The 18,946-nt window shown below is 38.0% G+C and overlaps 1 protein-coding gene across 1 annotated transcript; it reads right to left on the reverse strand.

The window, feature by feature from the left end:
• Nucleotides 1-10,568: 10,568 nt before the first annotated feature.
• LOC106918878 (uncharacterized) lies at nucleotides 10,569-14,289 on the reverse strand. Its single transcript, XM_088009113.1, has 9 exons — nucleotides 13,889-14,289; nucleotides 13,450-13,587; nucleotides 13,163-13,338; nucleotides 12,946-13,082; nucleotides 12,589-12,682; nucleotides 12,111-12,440; nucleotides 11,875-12,040; nucleotides 11,669-11,790; nucleotides 10,569-11,326 (listed from the first exon to the last, which is right to left on the reverse strand). The coding sequence occupies exons 1-9, from the start codon at nucleotides 13,980-13,982 to the stop codon at nucleotides 11,012-11,014; spliced, it is 1,572 nt and encodes a 523-aa protein (XP_087865239.1). The 5' UTR covers nucleotides 13,983-14,289; the 3' UTR covers nucleotides 10,569-11,011.
• Between the last annotated feature and the right edge of the window lie 4,657 nt (nucleotides 14,290-18,946).

The following is an 18,946-nucleotide window of genomic DNA, read 5'->3' on the forward strand; positions in this document are numbered from 1 at the left end:
CCATGCTTTACATTTTTGCAGTGGAAGTCATGGACTCTAATGCTGTAAACATAAAAAAAACTCATATTTACCGGTTAATACCAAGAGGCTCCTCTCCCCACTGCCCTATAGACCACTTCTGTGTTTAACATTAATAAACACATAATGGACCCCAAGAACCTAAGCTGCAGAGAACATGCCTCTTATTACTGGTGGCAAATATCAGTAGATAAAGTTTGGCAGAAATTTTGCTGTTAAAAATTATTTTGCTAAGGGTTTTTCACGCTTGACCATACCATAACAATGTTTATCTTCTGTGCATTTTACTGGACAAAATATTATATTTATGTTGTGAACATGTATAATAATAAGAACATAATTATAATTTATTATTATATATTTTTTTTTACAATCAAGATATCTCAGAGAAAGCTGCTTGATGCAGTTTGGAGATCATGTGATAACGTTGAAAATGGTTGAACAGTCCTGCTTCCAGCTAAAGAGCTAAACCTCTTAACAGGCCCCCCTCTGAATCCGTTGTCAAATATCGCTACATCAAGGATCAAAATCAGTACAAAGAACAAAGGTAATCATGTTTTTTTCTAACTAAATGTATTTCTAATGGTAAATTAACAATTTATTTTTACTCTTTTGTATCTATATTTTAAGCCTTGCATAATATTCTTTGTTTTTATGTAATCAGAAGGCCACTGAGGAACTGATATCACAGACCAAATAAATATTTAGCTGTAAAGCAAAATACTTAGCTGGCAACATAGCCGTAAGTTTTATCTCTAAACTAAATATTTAGCTAGTGAACTAATTATTTAGCTACAAGCTAAATATTTAGTTACCAGGCTAAATACTTAGCTTCAAGTTAAATATTTAGTTAGAAACCTAATCATTTAGCTCCAAGCTAAATATTTAGTTAGCAAGCTAATTATTTAGCTCCAAGCTAAATATTTAGTTAGCAAGCTAACTATTTGGCTTCAAGCTAAATAGATTTTAGCAAACTAAAATCTATTTAGCTTGCTAACTTAATATTTAGTTAGTAAGCTAAATAGTTATTTTGAAGATAAATGTTTTTTCAAATTAAATGTTTACCTTGCTAACTAAATGTTTAGCTAATAAGCTACTAGCTAAATATTCAGTTTGAAACTGTGACTTATATAAATAAATTAACAACATGGTGAGTTTTTTTTTTTCCAGAAATGTAGATAAAAAAAATCCCAACAAACGAATAAGTTAGGGGACGTGGTGCGCAAAGAGCAGCATTTTTTGTAAAATTTTGATATTTGAAGAATTTTAAAATTCTTCACTATTTTGTATCATATACTCATTGCCATCAGGCGGCATGTGTTACGTAATGCACAACCCTAGAGAAAAGCGAGCTCCACAGTGACGCTTGCTTTGACGTAATCACTGTGAAAATGAAGCATTCATTTAAAGAGACACCATTTAGGTCTCACTGAAAGCTACCCAGTTTTGACCATTAACTCTGTCTGACTGGAGACCCTGGATCCTTTCATTTGCTCTGAAGAGGAAGCAGGACTGTGATTTCAATGCACACAGTGTACAGTGATCTGTCTGCTGTTGAGGTCAGAAGTTTGTCGATTAATCTGTTGCTTGGCCTGACCTTTGTGACTCGCACGTCGACCTAATGAGAACAACCGAGAGCGAAGGAAACACAAACACAATGCAGAGGAGTTTCTACCGGTGGGCAACTGTGACCAACACAAACCTACACACACACACACACACACACACACGCACACACACACATTCTAATGTAGAGAATCAATGAATATACTGTACGTGTTTGAATAGCTTAGATACACACTTTATGGACATGAAATGTATTAACACACACATGTACATTTTCAAACGACACACACACGCACTTTTTTGTACACAGACATGAACAAGCAAATGCCTATATGATATGAACTGAATATTTAAATCAACGTTTACAGACACAAATAGTCTTAAAAGTGCCAAAAAACGGCAAGGTTAATGTGAAGGTGCAATGCAACCAAACAGCTGTAGAAACAATAACTGTTTTTTAACAAGCTAAGTGTCACATTTTTTGTTTCAGTGTTATTAACTAATTCTCCTGAGTCTGTTTATCCTGTTTTTCCAACCAAAGCTTGGACATTTTGTCTTGTGCTGTTACAATGGAAGAAATGGATTGAAAACGTCGCCTCTGTTCTCGTCCCTCTGCTCCGTCTCTTCAAATCAAAATACCCTATCCCCCCAACCCCCCAAATTAGATCCTCGGGTTAATTGAAAGCACAATTTACAGCAACTTCACTGATTAAATTTAGTTTTTGGGCAGCTTGTACTTTTGAGATGACACAGATTTGTTTGGTGTCTGTTTTAAAGGTAAAGCCACATCCAAGCTCAGCTCCACACCTGGAGAGCTGAGCACAATATCTGAACTGTCACTGAAGCTGCTTCTACCAAAGCCTCTCAAAGTGTTTTTCCCTCTCAGTGCTGCTTCAGGAGGAAGAGTGCTGCAGACTGTACTGCCACACAGGGTTTAAGCCCCTTTACTTAAAGTAAAGACACCTTCAAAACTGTCAAAAGAAACCCTAGTCCTTGTGTGTTTCTCTGCTACCTTCTTTCTTAAATATGCATTGCTTTTCTTCTCCTCACACACTTGAAGGTTTTTTTCCCACCCAAGTATGTGACGAGTGTCTTGTAGTGAACCGAGGCTGGCTCCATGTTTTAAAATCAGGCCTGTGGTTCTGCCAGGTTTGAACTCTGAGGGCCTCATTTAGCAGAAACTGGTGAAGATCTGGTCACGTTTTACCTGTGATCTGTGGGTCCAGCATGCTAATTATTGGGTGTTGGAAACAGCAATCTCCATGAAAAACTCTTTATTCTTTTTTTGTTTGTTTGTTTTCTTCATTTTGGGTGGTTTTGGGCACAAAATATGTAACACTGTTCATGAAAATACAGTTAAACAAACAAAAAAAAAGAGAAATATTCTGAGATTTTAAGTGACAACATCACTTTAAAACACCAGCGATCCACTACAGCTGGTGTTTAAATGTGATCGTTCCTGATTTCTGGCTGAAATGTCCCCATATCCAAAAAGTTTAGACAGGTTAGAAGATCAAATTGACTTTGTAGCTACTCCATTCTGCAGAAAACAAATCTACGCTACCAGAATCAGCCTCTTCTCCCGTATCCAACAGGCCATGAAACATCAGGAGCAGAGAGACTGATTAAATCTAATAGTGGGCTGGACATGATCTTGGAATATGTAACATATGTCAACTGTAAACAATATAAATACACAGTAGAGATTTATACTGTAAAATTAAAACAGCCATTTTCCTAAATCCTGAATTCAGTCACACTAATTTTCATTTTCGTTATCAGTCAAATAAGTAGGAAAAGGTAAAATTAGAATATTTTCTGAATAAATCTCTTTGCATAATTTATTGCAGATTTTTTTTTTTTAAATCAGGCTCGGTGATATAAAAAAAAAAGAGATCAAGAAAAAAAAAACACTTGTCAAATATTTCCCTATTATTTGAACCCTGTGCTGCACATCATTTAGCATTAGCATGGGCTAGTAATTTCTTGCCGCAGCTTCTCTGAAACGATTCAGGCTGACACACACATCTGCACAGAATCCAGAGCCAGGCTTGTGTTATGCTCGCATCAAAAAAGATCAACCCCAAAAGAAATTTAAAATTCACCGCATTTATTGGGTGGGGGTGCCAAACAAGCTTTAAAAAAACCAGGAGCGATATGTTCGAGGTACTTCATTTGCAAAGCAGCTGAATCAAGGTGTTTAAAAGTCTGAACTCTGCCTTAATTTTTTCCATATGTTCTGTGTCCTTCTGGGTTATATGCGTGTGTGTGTGTGTGTGTGTGTGTGTGTGTGCCCTCTACGTGCTTGTAATGCATGAATACACTCTGAGCGTTTTGCTGGGTAAGAACATGATGATGTGAGCATGTGTGTATCTGAGTGAATATTACTGAGGGATTTTGTCATGAAGCTCCGTTCCGAGGCTGGAGGGTCGGCAGCAGAGAGAGGGTATCTGAAGCATTTTTAATTAATCTGCCTTTCTGTCTCCAGGGCCCTCCAGTCAGGCTGCACTCATTCATTTGCTTGCCGTCACTCACACACAGCGACACTCGCTTGCTCTGAAACACGGGAACGTGTTTGTCAGACGTATCATTCGTAAGTTTGCAGTGTGAATGTGAACGATTGCCCAAAAACTAATGGCTGACACAAAAACACTGAAATGTGTTCATTGGAATAAATACGTGACAATTCTAATTCTGACATTGTTATCCACAAAATGTTCTTCATTTTTCTGGTTGAGACAACTGCTTTCCTTCACTCCTTACCTTCCAGACCAGAGTGCTACACCAGATTAGCATCATAACAATAAACCTTGTTAGCACTCTTTTAGCCAAACCACTGATTCTCATGTAGCCGGGCCATTGCCTTCCTACACTATTACACTTGACTCAAATCTCTCTTCAGTGATCCATTTGGAATTTCTCCCATTGACCTGGATTTCTACAGGCAGAATCTTAACTGGGCCAATCAACAAACAGAAGAAGTTCAAAAATGCTAACGTTAATTTTCCCCGCTGCCTCTAATTGTAGTCTGTTGATAGCTTCAGGAAAGTGGAGGAAATGAACGAAGCCGCTCAGTCCGTGTTAGCCACGCTTCAACGTTAACAGTCGCCTGGTTCGGCTCAGCATGTCTCTCTACTAACTTCCTTCTTCACAAAATGTAAACAACAATGGAGAGGCATCCGATTTCAGTAGCAGCAGGATTTCTCTTCTGTTTTTTTGTTAAAAGACAGTGAACCAATTCAGACACGTTTGTTTTCACTGTATTTACCCAGAATGCTATTAAGCTCCATTGCATTGAACACGTGCATTACATGCATCACGGGTAAAATTTAAAACCTCAGATTGCACGCCTCTATGAATGAATCGTTTCTCAACAGCCAAGAGTCCAGACCTTCTGTACGAGGCGAAACGTGGAACAAGTGGCTGGACTTTAACCAGACTAGCGTCTATGAGCAGAAAACAAAGAAAATATACAGTAAATATAACAATTTGCTTAGAGATATATCGACTGTAAGGGATGGTTTGAATTTCTTTCAATTCTTGCGTCGATACCCGTTTTACATCTGATTGGAGCAAACAAAAACCACGAATAAACTGTTGAAAAATGAAGCTCGTCTGGCATTTCAGAGGCGAGGAGTCTGAGTCAAATCCCTTCAATCTGTTCAAATGACACAGGCCTCGTCTCTACGCTGTGTCCAGAAATAGTTCTTAAGGTGTCCTCAGCTTTTCGTTTAATCATCGTTTAACCCCATCCATTTTTTATTCAGGTCTGACTCACTTTCAAATTTAAACTATTTCTGTTAATCACATATCTGTAACGTTTCAATTATTAACAGCGGTGCTTAATTCAAGACATGAACCAGGCTTGTATCTACACACAGCAGAAAAAAAAGCCAAGAACTCATTTTAAGTTGAATGTTGATGTATAGGATGATCATCCCACCTAATCTGGTACCTTACACCTTCCGTATTGCAAAGATTCATTTATTGATTGATTATAAATATTATTCCTAATCATAGAAGGTGTTCCAAAAACATGCCAAGATAATATTTGAACTTAACAGTATGTCTTCAAATTTTAAAATTACTAAAATAAAAGATTAGCCAAACATAGGGAGAGTTTAGTGAAGCATTCTGCGTTAAGTTTTGGTGCTCTCCTTCTGTCTGTGTTGTCTGGTACATCATGGGCTGTCTTTGGTAAACTCCTTCGTTTGGCCCCCAGACTTTAATCATCTCTCAATGTAAAGAGATACTAATGCCAAAAAAATGTTAAAACTCTCAAACAGATTTTTTATGAATTTCTACACCATACACGTAAAGTTGAGGTTTCGCTAGAGATTATTAAATGCAATCCGCTCGTCTTAAAAGATAGCGAAAGGGAAATGTTTTGCACTGCTCCAAATGAAAAGCTGGGAGTTAGATAGCATCTTTAGTGTTGTTAGCCAGTTGTGACACACAGCCAGATTTCTGTGTATTGCCTGCATTGTACGCCACATGTTGGTGCTTCCAAATCCCCTTTGAAAAAAAAAATGCAAATGAGGAGTAAAAAGCGGCTGATGGCACACCTGGCAGTTTTTCTTTTTGAGTGTCGCCACCCCATGACCAAATATTGCCCTACAGCATATCACCCATCCCATTTAAAAAAATAAAATAAAAAAGACCCAAATAACAGTTATTTTGACACATGCTCAAATAAATGATATGTAAATCTAAAAGAATCACCTAAACCGTCTATAAGTGAAATAATTAGTCAGCTATCCGAAATAACTCGGTCCCTGTAGAGTGAAGCATAAAGCACATTAAAATATTACTAGAAACCAGCAGCTGCATGCAGCCGTCCTCCATCTTCTCACTTAAGTAACAATTGCCTGGGCAATTACTAACTCCAGAACATGATCTGAGGGAAATGCTTCCAAGTCTCCCAGCAGCACTCCCCGGGGCAAACGAAGCCTATAAATTTAATACACTTCATCTAAATACAGAGCTGGGGAACAGAGAGCTGCTGCAGAGTTTTTAGAGAGTTAGAGAAAATGTTTTCCCAACATCAATGAACTGCATTGTAACTATATGTCTAATAACGGACAATCAACATGAGAGAAAGTGTGGTTTGTAAAACATGGACTCTGTATTGGTCCGAGTGATGTGTGTGTGTGTTTATGTGTGTGTTATGGATTCAGATGGAGCTGTTTAGGATTTCACCTGGGAAATGTGTTTCAAGATGTGTTTTCATTCTGTTGGATTCCAGTTTACTGTCACCTGAGAGCTGATTTATTGTCATAGTTTCTAAAGAATTTCATAAAAACTGAATATTATGAAAAAAGTTAAATATTTTCTGTCATCCATTTCGGAAAGCAAAACGCTGAGATTTGTTACACTTGGAGGGAAACGTATCAAGCCGTGTAGTTCTGATAATCGATTCCTAGAGAAAACCCAAAATTCAGTATCTCAGGAAATTAGAATATTACATAAAATCCTTAAATCCATTAAAATATGAAATTTTAAGAAGAAATGTTAAAATTTTGGAAAGTATGTTCAATTCTATGCACTCAGCATTTAATTGGCCTCCTTTTGCATGTATTACCTGTATATGGTAATGTATATTACATTCATACGCAATTCTGTTTGATACTAATTTGACTTCACAGCTCCATCTAGGCTTTCTCCCATTGACTTGGATTTGTCCAGTAGAATTTCAGCCGAGCCAATCAGTGAACAGAAGTAATTGTCTATTTTTTTGCGCTGTTTTAAATTGTAGTAGCAGCAGAGGAAGAGAACAAAGCCGTCCAGTCCGTGTTGGCCACTGGACTAACGTTGATAGCCACCTTGTTGGGTTCACAGCATTTCTCTCTTCACAGTAGAGGATGGTTGTTCACAGCGTGGGCAATTTCCGGTGAGCATCGTAGTGTCGGATTGGCACATTACATACGTCACAGGCAAACATTGCTGGAGTCGACGTCTACAGGGAGCAGTCGTCTCTTTAAAGCTGAGTGTCCAAACCCTCCACGAACCGAAGTGCAGAACACAGCGGTATCGACAAACCAAACCTTTTGCAAAGTCAGTTGTCTCCTCACCTGTGGTGGCGCTGTACCAACAACTACTGAAAGAAGCAACATGAAAACACGTGAAGCCACGGAGAGCAGGAGGATCTGGTTAATGAACACGTCAACGAAAATAATCACATTTAAACTAAACCGTGCTCTACAGTGCAAGCTTGCCTTAAACATGCTAACATATTGGGTGTGAGACATCGGCTGCCCTCCGCTGAATGATAATCACTTTTGACTGGCATATTCAGTGTGAATATATGTACCATTACAGACGTACTACAGCGGGTTGAGTAGTTTATGAACTACACAGTGATCTTTGTAGTCAATTTATTGAATATTTTATTGCTCCCCAACCTGTTGGTTCTAGTTGTTTCAGGAGTGTCCTACCCCTAATTAGAGGAGGTCAAACCTTTCCTTTCCTCCTGTAATTCAAAGCATACTTTTAATTATAATCCTTCCCCATACCTTACCGTTCTGTAGGCCTGTGCCTCGCTGAGATGTCAAGCCCGGGAATCGATTACTGACTGCTAGACTGGTTGCTGTGGGCGACGGGCGGAACAGTCAAGGTTGCTGATAGGAACACTGGCTCTCATTAATTGCCTCCTGCCTCAGTCGTAGAGAAGTTCCAGGATGTATTTGCTGAAGATATGCAGCCACACAGGCCCACTTTCAAACGCTCAAAATGTGTATTAAGCTACAGATCGTTTGAAAAAGTAAGAAAATTTCAGCACAGAAAGCAGTGTGAAGCAAGAGAAGTAGAAACAATAAAAACACTTATTGATTTTCATTTATTTATCATCTGATGATTAAAAAAAAGTAACTAGGTGTTTTTTCCATTAGCAATTAAAATTGTGCAGTTCGAAATTCCGAAAATAAATTTGCTTAATGGAAACGTAGCAATTTAAAAAGAAAATAAATTTTTCAATAAAAACTTTCTGAGCTAGGATGAGGTGGTTTTTTTGGCCGTATAAAAATAGATTTATTTTGTAAAACTGCCATGGAAATTCTCTTTTTTCATCACAACGCTGTGAACTCTCCATCTGAAAACATCACATATGGAGCCGCTCCCAAGTAGGCGGGGCTTGACGCTCCAGCGCCTGAAAAATTGTGGCTCTTTTGATATTAGCAGAATGTGGACAAAGATTTGTGCGCAATTGTAATGGAAAGCAGCTTCTGATGGGTCAAAAATAAGGCTTATTCCATCGATAGCCATTTATACATGCAAATGATTTAAACAAAGTAACTTTATTCCTCTCATTTTGTACCAAGAGGTTGTCTGTAGTTAACTTTGCTTTGATACAATGTTATTATATTTCCTATATGACGAGTCCGTTGGTCCAAACTGGGTTTAGTGAAATAATGAAAGTAAAAGTGAAGACTGAAAAAAAAACTATTGAATTAAAATAAATGAATGACAATTTCCAGCATAATCAAATGCTCAGTGGGCCTGAAACTGATGTAGGTAGACAAAAAAAAAAAAAGCACAAGGAAAAATGCTTCATTAAAACTATTTTCCACCTGCCAGTTAATCTAAGCAAGGCCAAGAAAACTACTCAGTTTGAAAGGAGAGGCGACGCCTTAAAAAGCTTTCTCTTGAAACCTGCTGGAAGTGTAAACATCATTATCGTAGCGGCTGAGGGGTAACGTGGACAGCTTATTAAAAGTGGTTTCTTCCAGGCTGATGATCCCCATCTGCCTTGGTCGTAACGCGCTCGCATCTTTGACAAGCAAGCTTGGCTCAATTGTTCAGTTTGATGAGACAGCCCTCGTGTTTCTGTGACACTCTCTTCAAAGGAGGAGTTACTTCATTAAATAAACATCAGGATGCTTAAGTTTCCTTAGGATGTCGTATACTGGGTGAGAAAGCTTGATTGAACAATCCGAGATCGTATATTTAAGCAGGATTAAGTGAAAGCATCGTACAAGCAATTTTGTCTTATCTACCTATAACCATCAAAAACTTTTAATGCCATCGTTCATCATGAATTATAGCTGTATGGTAAAAAATAATAATAATCTTAAGCTTCTTTAGTTTTCACATCTTGAAAATGTATCATTGTTTTGTTCAAGTTACACGTTGTCCCTGAATAACAGTTTAAAGACTCAACAAAACCTTTGAGCCTTAGCGTAGAGGGAGGAAGTTAATCCCCAAAGACTTCCTGCTGCGCAAGAGGAAATGTAGCAGTGTAAGATGAAATTTAGAGTCTACACAATCTGTGTACACCAGTATTTTTCAAAGTGTTGGCAAGTGGGCACTAGAAGAAGAGAAAAAAACGAGCAACAAATAAAAATGTTGACAAGTTTTTTTTAATCATGAATTTTCATTGTTTTTTTTATCATGAAATGTAATGTGTTTTTCAATCATTGATACAAAATACAAGTTAAAATGATTTATTGAAATGTTATTTGCATAGCAAGCATAAAATGGCCTCGTTTCTAACAAGAAAAACACAAAGGAACCAACCAGCAGTCCATCTGACACTGCTGCACTGAACTCTAATGGGAAACTAAATCAAAACTAAAATGTATGAGGCAACACTTATGATAAAAGAAAGTAATAATTATGGAATAGTGAACAAAAGTACACAGTAAAAATGCCGGTGTTGAATTAACACCCACAGTGTTAATTTTAACACCAACAAAGTGTGTATATGTGTCCAAGTCAGCTGGTGTTAAAGTAACACTTTTGAAAGTGTTAAAAGATTGACACCCATTTTTTTGTTAAATTAACACCAGACATTGTTAATATTCAACAATAGCGAGTGTCACATTAACATTACAACGGTGTTAGTGTTAAAATATAATGTTAAAAGTAACACCAGTGTAGTGTTGATCGCAAAACATAATGTGGTGTTAAAAAGGTAAATAATTGACCCCACAAGGTGTCAATATCAACCAAATCCAGTAGAAAAATATTCAAAACAATACACAGAAATGGAAAGTTTACCTTTTATTAAACCCATTTCAATATTACAGACCTTCAATGCAGAGCTTATACAAAACAGCAGTGGGGCACAATATATGTTCTTTCATCAGCTGAAAACTGCCTGTCATAAGTCTGATAATCTATCAGATCAAAGACACAAATAACAGCAAACACATCATCTCTATTCTGAAAGCATTCAGATGATCATCGGTCTCAACACTCTCTGTACCAACATTGTCCACATAAACAGAATCTATGGCAATAGTTTCTCCATGTGCTTTCATCAAGTGCTACTTGAACCCAGAATATGTGTAAAAAACAGATGAACAACTATGTTCCCCACATTTCAAATGCAATTTGTGCCGTGGATACAAAGAATGACTAAATTTCAAATGCTGAAAAAGATTAGAAGAATTTCTGTGCTGAACCTTACAAATGTAACATATTGGTATACTTAAGTGTTGTTAATTCTCACTCTGATTTCCTTGACTCTGGGGCTCTCCTTTGTTGTCACATCAATCCCATAAACTGTTGTTTGGATGAATGTGTAGAAGTTGAGGAGGGCTGCATCGTAGGACATAGCAAACACAAAGTGCGCCTTAAACAGTTCATCGAAGGCAGCCACTGCAGTCTGTGCCACACAAGGAATGGGCTTCTGATCCAGGATGATGTAGAACTTCTGAATACTGCTCTTCTTTTCTCCAACACAGAGGAGGAACGGCTGTGCAGATCCAACTTTGCCAAGGAATGTCGCCATGCTTGTCCCCACCTAAGATTGAGAGACACATTAGAAAAAATGGTTTTAGTCCCTTCACAAGCAACAAATTAAGAACACTTTCCACCTTCCTTTAGCTGTGAACATGCCACAAAAGGGGATGTGACTTGCAAGAAAACTGTTGTGAGCTTAAGTGAAAAGATTGCTTCTAATGGGCTCATACAATTCTTTGTGCCATTATGTTCCCACAACCAATTTTGTCATAAAATTAACCCTGATCCCTCCCTCCCACTCCAAAAATAGCTATAAATTCATAATACAAATAAAAAATAATGACTTTACATTATTTACATTACATTTACTTTAAGTGAAGCACAATTCATGTCAAAAACATACCTTCATAAACTTCACAACACGATCAGCTGCCTCAGTTGCACCAATTTTTACATGTTTCTTCCCTTTGGCGGTTGGAGGCAAGAGATGAACCAGCAGAATGGCTGCCACGTCTCTATCCCATTCTGATAAAATCATAACACAAGCCATGTTTAGAATTACCGTATGAAAATGCACACTGTTGAAAATATTTATCTATTAATACATACCATAATCACTTGATTCCTCCTGAGCAGACAGAAGGTCATCCAGGTGAACACTCTGTCGAAGGCTTTTGCTGACAGTGATGACCTTCGGTTTGTAGAACGTTGGCCATCTTGTAATGAACTTCCCTGAGATGTCTTCTCCAAAGAGCATGATGAAGTCCTGCTCAATCTAGCAGAAGAAAAAATACCATCAAAACCCAATTCAAAAGTTCAGTTAATTAAATCTGAGACTTTCTCACCAAGCCTGGTGTATCCAAGAATCTTGGGAAGTGATCCAAGATGAGTGATGACTGGTCCAGATAATGTAGCATGTTCTGTCTATGCTTAAATGTTGCCTTCATTTTCTCCTTAACAACGTCCTGGTCTGATGCATGCTTCATTATGGACATTGCTTCTTTACATCCATCATCAAACAGCTGTTCAGATGTTGAGGTCTCCCTCTGAGTTTTCGGGCCACCTTCATGAGCAGACCTGGAGCTCCTCTTGAAGTCACTTGCAGTGCTTCGCTGAACTGTTTTCAATCGATAGGCCAGGTAGCCCTGTCCACTTTGAGGATCGTAGAAATGCTCCTATCACAGAACAGAAAACACAAAATGTTGATTATATTGCGTTCAAAAGGACAATTACACAGGTAACTGACATTGTAGAAAAAAAAGAAAAAAAAAGATAGAAATCCAAATAGATTATGACCCAAGAAGAGAATCTTCAGGTACTCACGTAGCCAGTTGGTGAGCAATTATCTTTCAAATTGGGAAAGAGAGTGACAATTCCCAGGGCATAGGTAATGCGGACATTGACAGGAGGGTCTCTCCTAAAAAAACAATTCAATAAGAATATTCATGTTTCACATAGGGGTTAAACAAACTCACACCAATTAAGCAAAGGTTATGAATAGAAAACTCATTCTCAGTAATTACAAATTATTTGAATAATCATTATGTGTTTTCAAATTATTCTAAAATTTCTATGGATTTCATACATGTATGTGTTTAACTTTTAAAAGTACCATCAGTCAAAAATATCAAGGTTAAATTCTGGCCCCCAATCAGCAGGCTGAGGTTTATTGGTACATACCCATGACTTTCGATCATATCAGCCACTACAATATTGACAAGTTTCCTTCTTGTTGGATCAGAGAGACTTTTGGTCTTGTTGTATTCTTTTAATACATGTTCTCCCCCTGGTTTTTGGTGCAGAGCTACATAGACAATCTGCAACAGATTTCACATGTCATCCTGCTATGAATTTTAAAATGGATCATCATTCCATTTCCCACCTTGACACAACTTACATCTTTTGCCATCTTACTGTCAGGTGGTCCTTCAGCCAGTCGTCTTCTCTGTGCTCTGGTGTTCTCTGTGATCACTGTAGAAGATGAGCTTGAGCTTGGAGATTCAACTGACGAGGCTGACCCATCTTCAGAACTGAAGGAAGCATCTGTTACCTCACTTTCGTCAACGACGCCCACTGTATAAAGTTTAGAAGACTCATTAGAAAACAACTTAAAATGAACTTTTGATTTATATGTTTTTAAAATGCATTAGAAGGAACACTTGTTTTAATGCTTTTAAATCTTACCAAAGTGCTTAGTGACTACTTTGAAAGATACTGTAGCAGACCTCAGGAGTTCATCAAAAATATCAGCATCCACATCAACTCCAGAAGAGTCCTTTAGGTCTACACAGATTTCACTTGCCAAATTGAATTTAGCATGAACTGGAAGGAAACAAAAATACTCATTTTAACATGCTAATTTATAGCATATGGTTAGAACTGGTAAGGGCCAATTCATAAATAGAAAATATTTCAAATAATATTTTCAGACAATGAACTGGTGGTTGAAATTGTACATCTTTAATGTTGCCCATATTGTTGGCAGACAGTTTACCAAAATTTGACATGACCATTTTTATGAAAATAATAAGCATTCTGGACATGATTTCAGATAAAGAAACTACCTTAAGCTTACTTCATTTAATGCCAGCTGCCACAACAACATAATTAGTACTCAACTTACCCTCTTGTATGAATTTCAAGTAATCATAGCAGTCATCTGTCACTGGAACCCGAACCCATTTTTGGACTGTCTGATACTCCACTTGAACCAGCATTTCTGCATAACAAAAAAAGGACACGGTCGAAGTTTTGACACCTTACAGATATTTTAATCCAACCCTTTATCACTTCTACTATCACTTTGAACACGTTAGCTCTGTCCGCTATATAGAATTAGCTAGAGTGTTTGAGCTAGTTAGCTAGCCAGAGTCCGCTTCCCTAGCGGCTAGCCGTAACGTGGCTTTTTACACTCTTGCTTTGCTACTGCTATAGTCTAAGGAGCCCTCAAGGAGACACGGGGATCTCTTTTCCGCTCTCAAAAGTTTAGCTTTACCCTTACCTAGCAACACTTTATTGCTCGACGTAACGAACAACTTCGTTACGTCGAAATTGTAACGAACAACTTCGCGAGGGAATAAAAAAAAATCCCCACATCCTCTCGGAGGCAAGCAGTTTGCAATGTTAACTTTTTTTATGCACACATCGCCAATATTTCAAATAATACCGCTTATTCATGGTTTACAATGACAACTATAACTTACCAAATATAAGAGAATTCAAATTTACCGTTCGCCTAGATTTGGCAAAACGGCGGGACCTTGAATTTGATTAATTTTCCATGCAAAATGGGTTAAATATAGTGCATTTGTTTAAGTCACAAACTAAAAAGCACATTTCCAACGAAACAATAGTCATGTATGGATATTTAGCTTACCTTTAATGTGCGAAAAGAAGCCGTACAGATCGAGTGACTGGTGGCGAGACGACAGAAAGTAGAACGTACTCTGCAGCCGTTACGCGGAGGCGGGGCTTAAGCAACACTAACCAATTAACACTGCAATTTAACAACGCAAATATGACGGAAGTTACACCGGCAGTGTTATTTTAAAGCTGTGTGATGTTAAAACAACACTCACACTCTTTATTTAACACTACACCTGAGATTTTAACACTGGCATTTTTACTGTGTAAGAAAAAAAAACAGTCTGAAAGTTCATGTTTCTTTACGTATTTTGTACCATTGTCTGTGGATTTTCACAAAGGGGTTCCTGGCCAGAAGCTAAAGCTGTTTAACCCTCTGAGCCCTAGTTTCAAATTTCCTCCTGGATATTTTTGCTTATTTTAATCGTGTGAAGTTCTTTAAATGTCCTGTGAGTAAATATATTTGCCCACTTATCCATAACAACTGGAACTTTCAATAGGTAGCAATTATTTTCGCAATTTACCGTTTCACTGCCTGCTATAGTGGGAGTGAAATGACCGCAGCAACCCGACAACTCGATAACCTGATATTGGCCAGAAAGTGTCACAGAAATACGGTACTGTAAATTTGGCTGTGTTGTCACCAATGCGTTCATTTTAAGGTGGAAAGGTTTGGGAACAGCGGCGCTATATGCAAAACTCTACTGTTAAAGATTTTGTTTCAGAGAATCAACTGTAACTTTAAACGTCACAACATCAACTAGACTTAAAGTATTTGGGAAAACTTGTAGGGTTGAGAAGAGATTCATGAAAAACTGACTGAAACAGATGGAAGTCATACAAATATACCCAAATTCACCAGCCACTGTGAGTGGCAGGTGAATTTGTACACTCCTGTTGACAAGTGATGGCAGAATTTAAGACCTGCCAGCGATTTCTCAAACAAATCTGTTCTGCAACACAGAAAGGGGACAAGTCAGCAAAAAAGGGGGAGTGAAAGAGATGGCCAGACAAGTGAGCAAACCCTTAATAATTCCAACAAGCCGGTTTTGCATTATGACACATGACGGCAGCTGCTTGCTGAGCTCCAGGCAGAATAACGGCATTTGCATGCAGGGAGGTTGGTGGTGTGAAGGCAGACAGAGGGAACCGGAGAGCTTCTTGGACACAGATGGAATGAGACTTTCCCCGAAATGATTCCGAGCGCCGCATGGGCGAGCGTTGACCTCCGCCTCTTTTTTAAAAGCCTGTCCTATCTCCTTCTGTTTATCTCTTTCACTCGATCAATCTGCCTCCATCCCGGCGTTTCTTTACCCTTGACTGCCCACACCTCCAGCAGCCTGATTCCTGGCCTCGCCGTAAGCTCTGTCGTAACACAATGCTTCAAACATGAGGACTCATGATGCACAAATGCTGTGCTCTGCAGTCATAACAACCATCACAAGTTTCTCTATGCATGTGTACAAATAGAAGTCTTTTTTATTATTATTATTTACTGTATAAAGTTAGCATGCTGCTTATTTCTGCTGTGTGTTTGAGCTCTTCACTAGCTGTGTTTCCTTTAGTAATGCTGATATTCTCATCTAAAGACACAGCAGAGCCTCCCAGGGCTGCAGCCTCAGAGATTCACCTGTCTACCCACATCCTCTGTTTGTTCGTTTTCATTGGACGGGCCGCACTGACACGTTAACTTCCCCCCTGTGGATTAGTAAAGTGTATTCATCCATTAGCAAAACTTTCAGTATTCCACAAATGTCAAAGAAACACAATTTTCCAATTACAGCGCTTCCGTTAAATAAGAAACACAATTAAAATCACGTTAATGAGTCTGTTCACGCCACGGCTTCATCCTCCTACCACTTCCTGTCGTCTTCTTCATCTTTTCCGGCTGTAGTAACATCCGGTTGTTGATCACGTGACTCGTGTGATGGGGAAAAAAGTGTTTCCATTTCAGTTTTGCAAAACACTAATTACAGTAATTTCGATACAGTCAAATAAAACCACCGCATCCTGCCGCAAAAACGTGAGTTTTTTTTCTAAATTGCTGTATTTCGTAATTCCAATTTGTGCAATTATATGGCCAATGAAAACCAATACAGTGGAATGTAACAGTTTGTGTGTGAGATATGGAAAAGAGCCCCTCTTTCTTAGTGATGTGGACAAGAGATTCAGCCAATCAATGACCCTCCTCCCCACATTGGACGAAATGAACAGAGGCAGAAGGAGTCCAGTGATCCAGAGCAGATAAAACAGCAGGGAGACGTTGGGTGGACTGCAGGCTGATCCTTCATTAGAGGTTATCAGAGCGGAGAGAGAGAAAGGAAGGAAGTCTGGAAGTGAAATACACGCCCTTATGTCCGCCAGACATGGACCAGGCCCCGAATTCACAACTTCAACCCAGAGGCTGTAAACATGATGCACGGCGCTGCATGAATAATCCGTTTTTATGATAGCAAAGGTGTTTTTAATGAATGCTTAAACATTTTCTAAAACCAGCAGGTGCTTTATGGTGTTACTGATTTTTTTTGTTTTGCTTTTGGTGATTAGTGACTTTGATTGTTGACATGGTAATGGTGATGCTGTTTTGAAATATAAACACGCGACAAGCTCCTTAGGTTTCGCATGCTAATTCTACAAAGATGAGGTTGTAAAGACGGAAGAGAGGAGGGGATAACAACTGTTCAACTTTAGCTATGTTTTTTTTTATTAAGAATAATAATAAAATGTAACCCTTTGTTATGGAATCGACGTTCGGCCCTCTTGATGAAGGACAGATCTCAGGTTTTTAAGGAAATGCACACTTGTCAATCAATCATTAATTAATCATTAAATTCAATCTACAGCAGATTAACTCATTAAGCATTAAGGGAAAACTTATTTTTACCACAAACCACATTAGGAGATGTACAAGAGCTTCAAAAAGTAACCATGGAAACACAACGTAAAGAAGCGCCAAAATAAGTATTTTTATGGACATAATCATCTCTGCCGGGTTCATTTCTTTCTTTACTCCTTCAGTAAAGAAGAACTCAGTATCAATAAAAACATTTTATATGGGTTCATAATATGACCAGAGAGCTTTTAGACAACTAAACCTTCAAAAGGTTATGCCCAGAAGAGGCCTCGTCTTTCAAAGCCCATATGACGCATAATGCAGAGACCACAGAAGAAGAAAGTGCCATTTTTGTGTTATTTGCTGATATGTAGAAAAAACTAAACAGCTATTAACTGACCCTCATCGCTTGCTCTGTCAATAACCACTGGTTTTATAATGTTTCACAATGTTTTTATCTCTGAAAAAAATACTTTATATATATATATATATACATATATATATATATATATATATATACATATATATATATATATATATATATATATATACATATACATATATATATATATATATACATATATATATATATATATATATATATATATATATATATATATATATATATATATATATATATAAATATAGTCACAGATTCCTGCTTCATAGACTGTCTTTAACCATATGGGCCTAATCAGTTTCTTTAGCTCAGATCTCCAGCTGTTGCCATGGTGACAGCCCCAGGTGGCAGATTGGTGGACGTCAGAATCCACCGCACTTCTCACGGTGCTGAGCTATCAAACTTATCTCAATTAGTGGCCAACAATAGTCTCTCTGCAATTATCGTTTGCTGAATGAACCAATTAACACACTTTCCACCCTTCATCTTAGTTAAAAATTCTCTTGCCTTCTGAGGTATTTTGGCCCTTTTAACCGGCCAGCTCTGACGCACACACTCTCACACACTGTTCTCTGAAGCTGCTACGCTCCAGCAGTCATCACTCCTTTCCAACCCTATTTTGTTCTCTTTTGCCTTTTGACTGCATCTCCTCTCACTGTGGGACAGGAACAATCACAGCACAGGGCTGCCGTTTTCAGGAAAAGCTACACGTAGCTACCAGAATTCACTTAATAGTCTTAAACTAAAAGTTAAATATACCTGAAATTTATATGAGCAACAGGGATTGCTTGATTAAAAGCAGTGAAGTGATCGGTAACAAAGTGAAGTTCTGTACTTTATATGGACTGCAGACGCTATAGGAATTATTTGAGCATTAGCTTTTAGCCCTGCAACATTTTTTTTCTTTTTTGCATTCTTTGTTAGGTCTTGCCTTAATTTTGCTCTAGAATGACTGAAACATACTGATACTGACCACCTGAACTAAACAGGCCAGAAAAATTATTTGGAATTATGACCTTATAGATAAGAAATATGCTATACAATTTTAGTTTCTGGTCTTTACTGTCTCTTTATATTAGCTTACA

This window comes from Poecilia mexicana, unplaced genomic scaffold (assembly GCF_051168715.1).
Source record: "Poecilia mexicana isolate PSO_F unplaced genomic scaffold, ASM5116871v1 scaffold_2, whole genome shotgun sequence".
Classification (NCBI taxonomy): domain Eukaryota; kingdom Metazoa; phylum Chordata; class Actinopteri; order Cyprinodontiformes; family Poeciliidae; genus Poecilia; species Poecilia mexicana.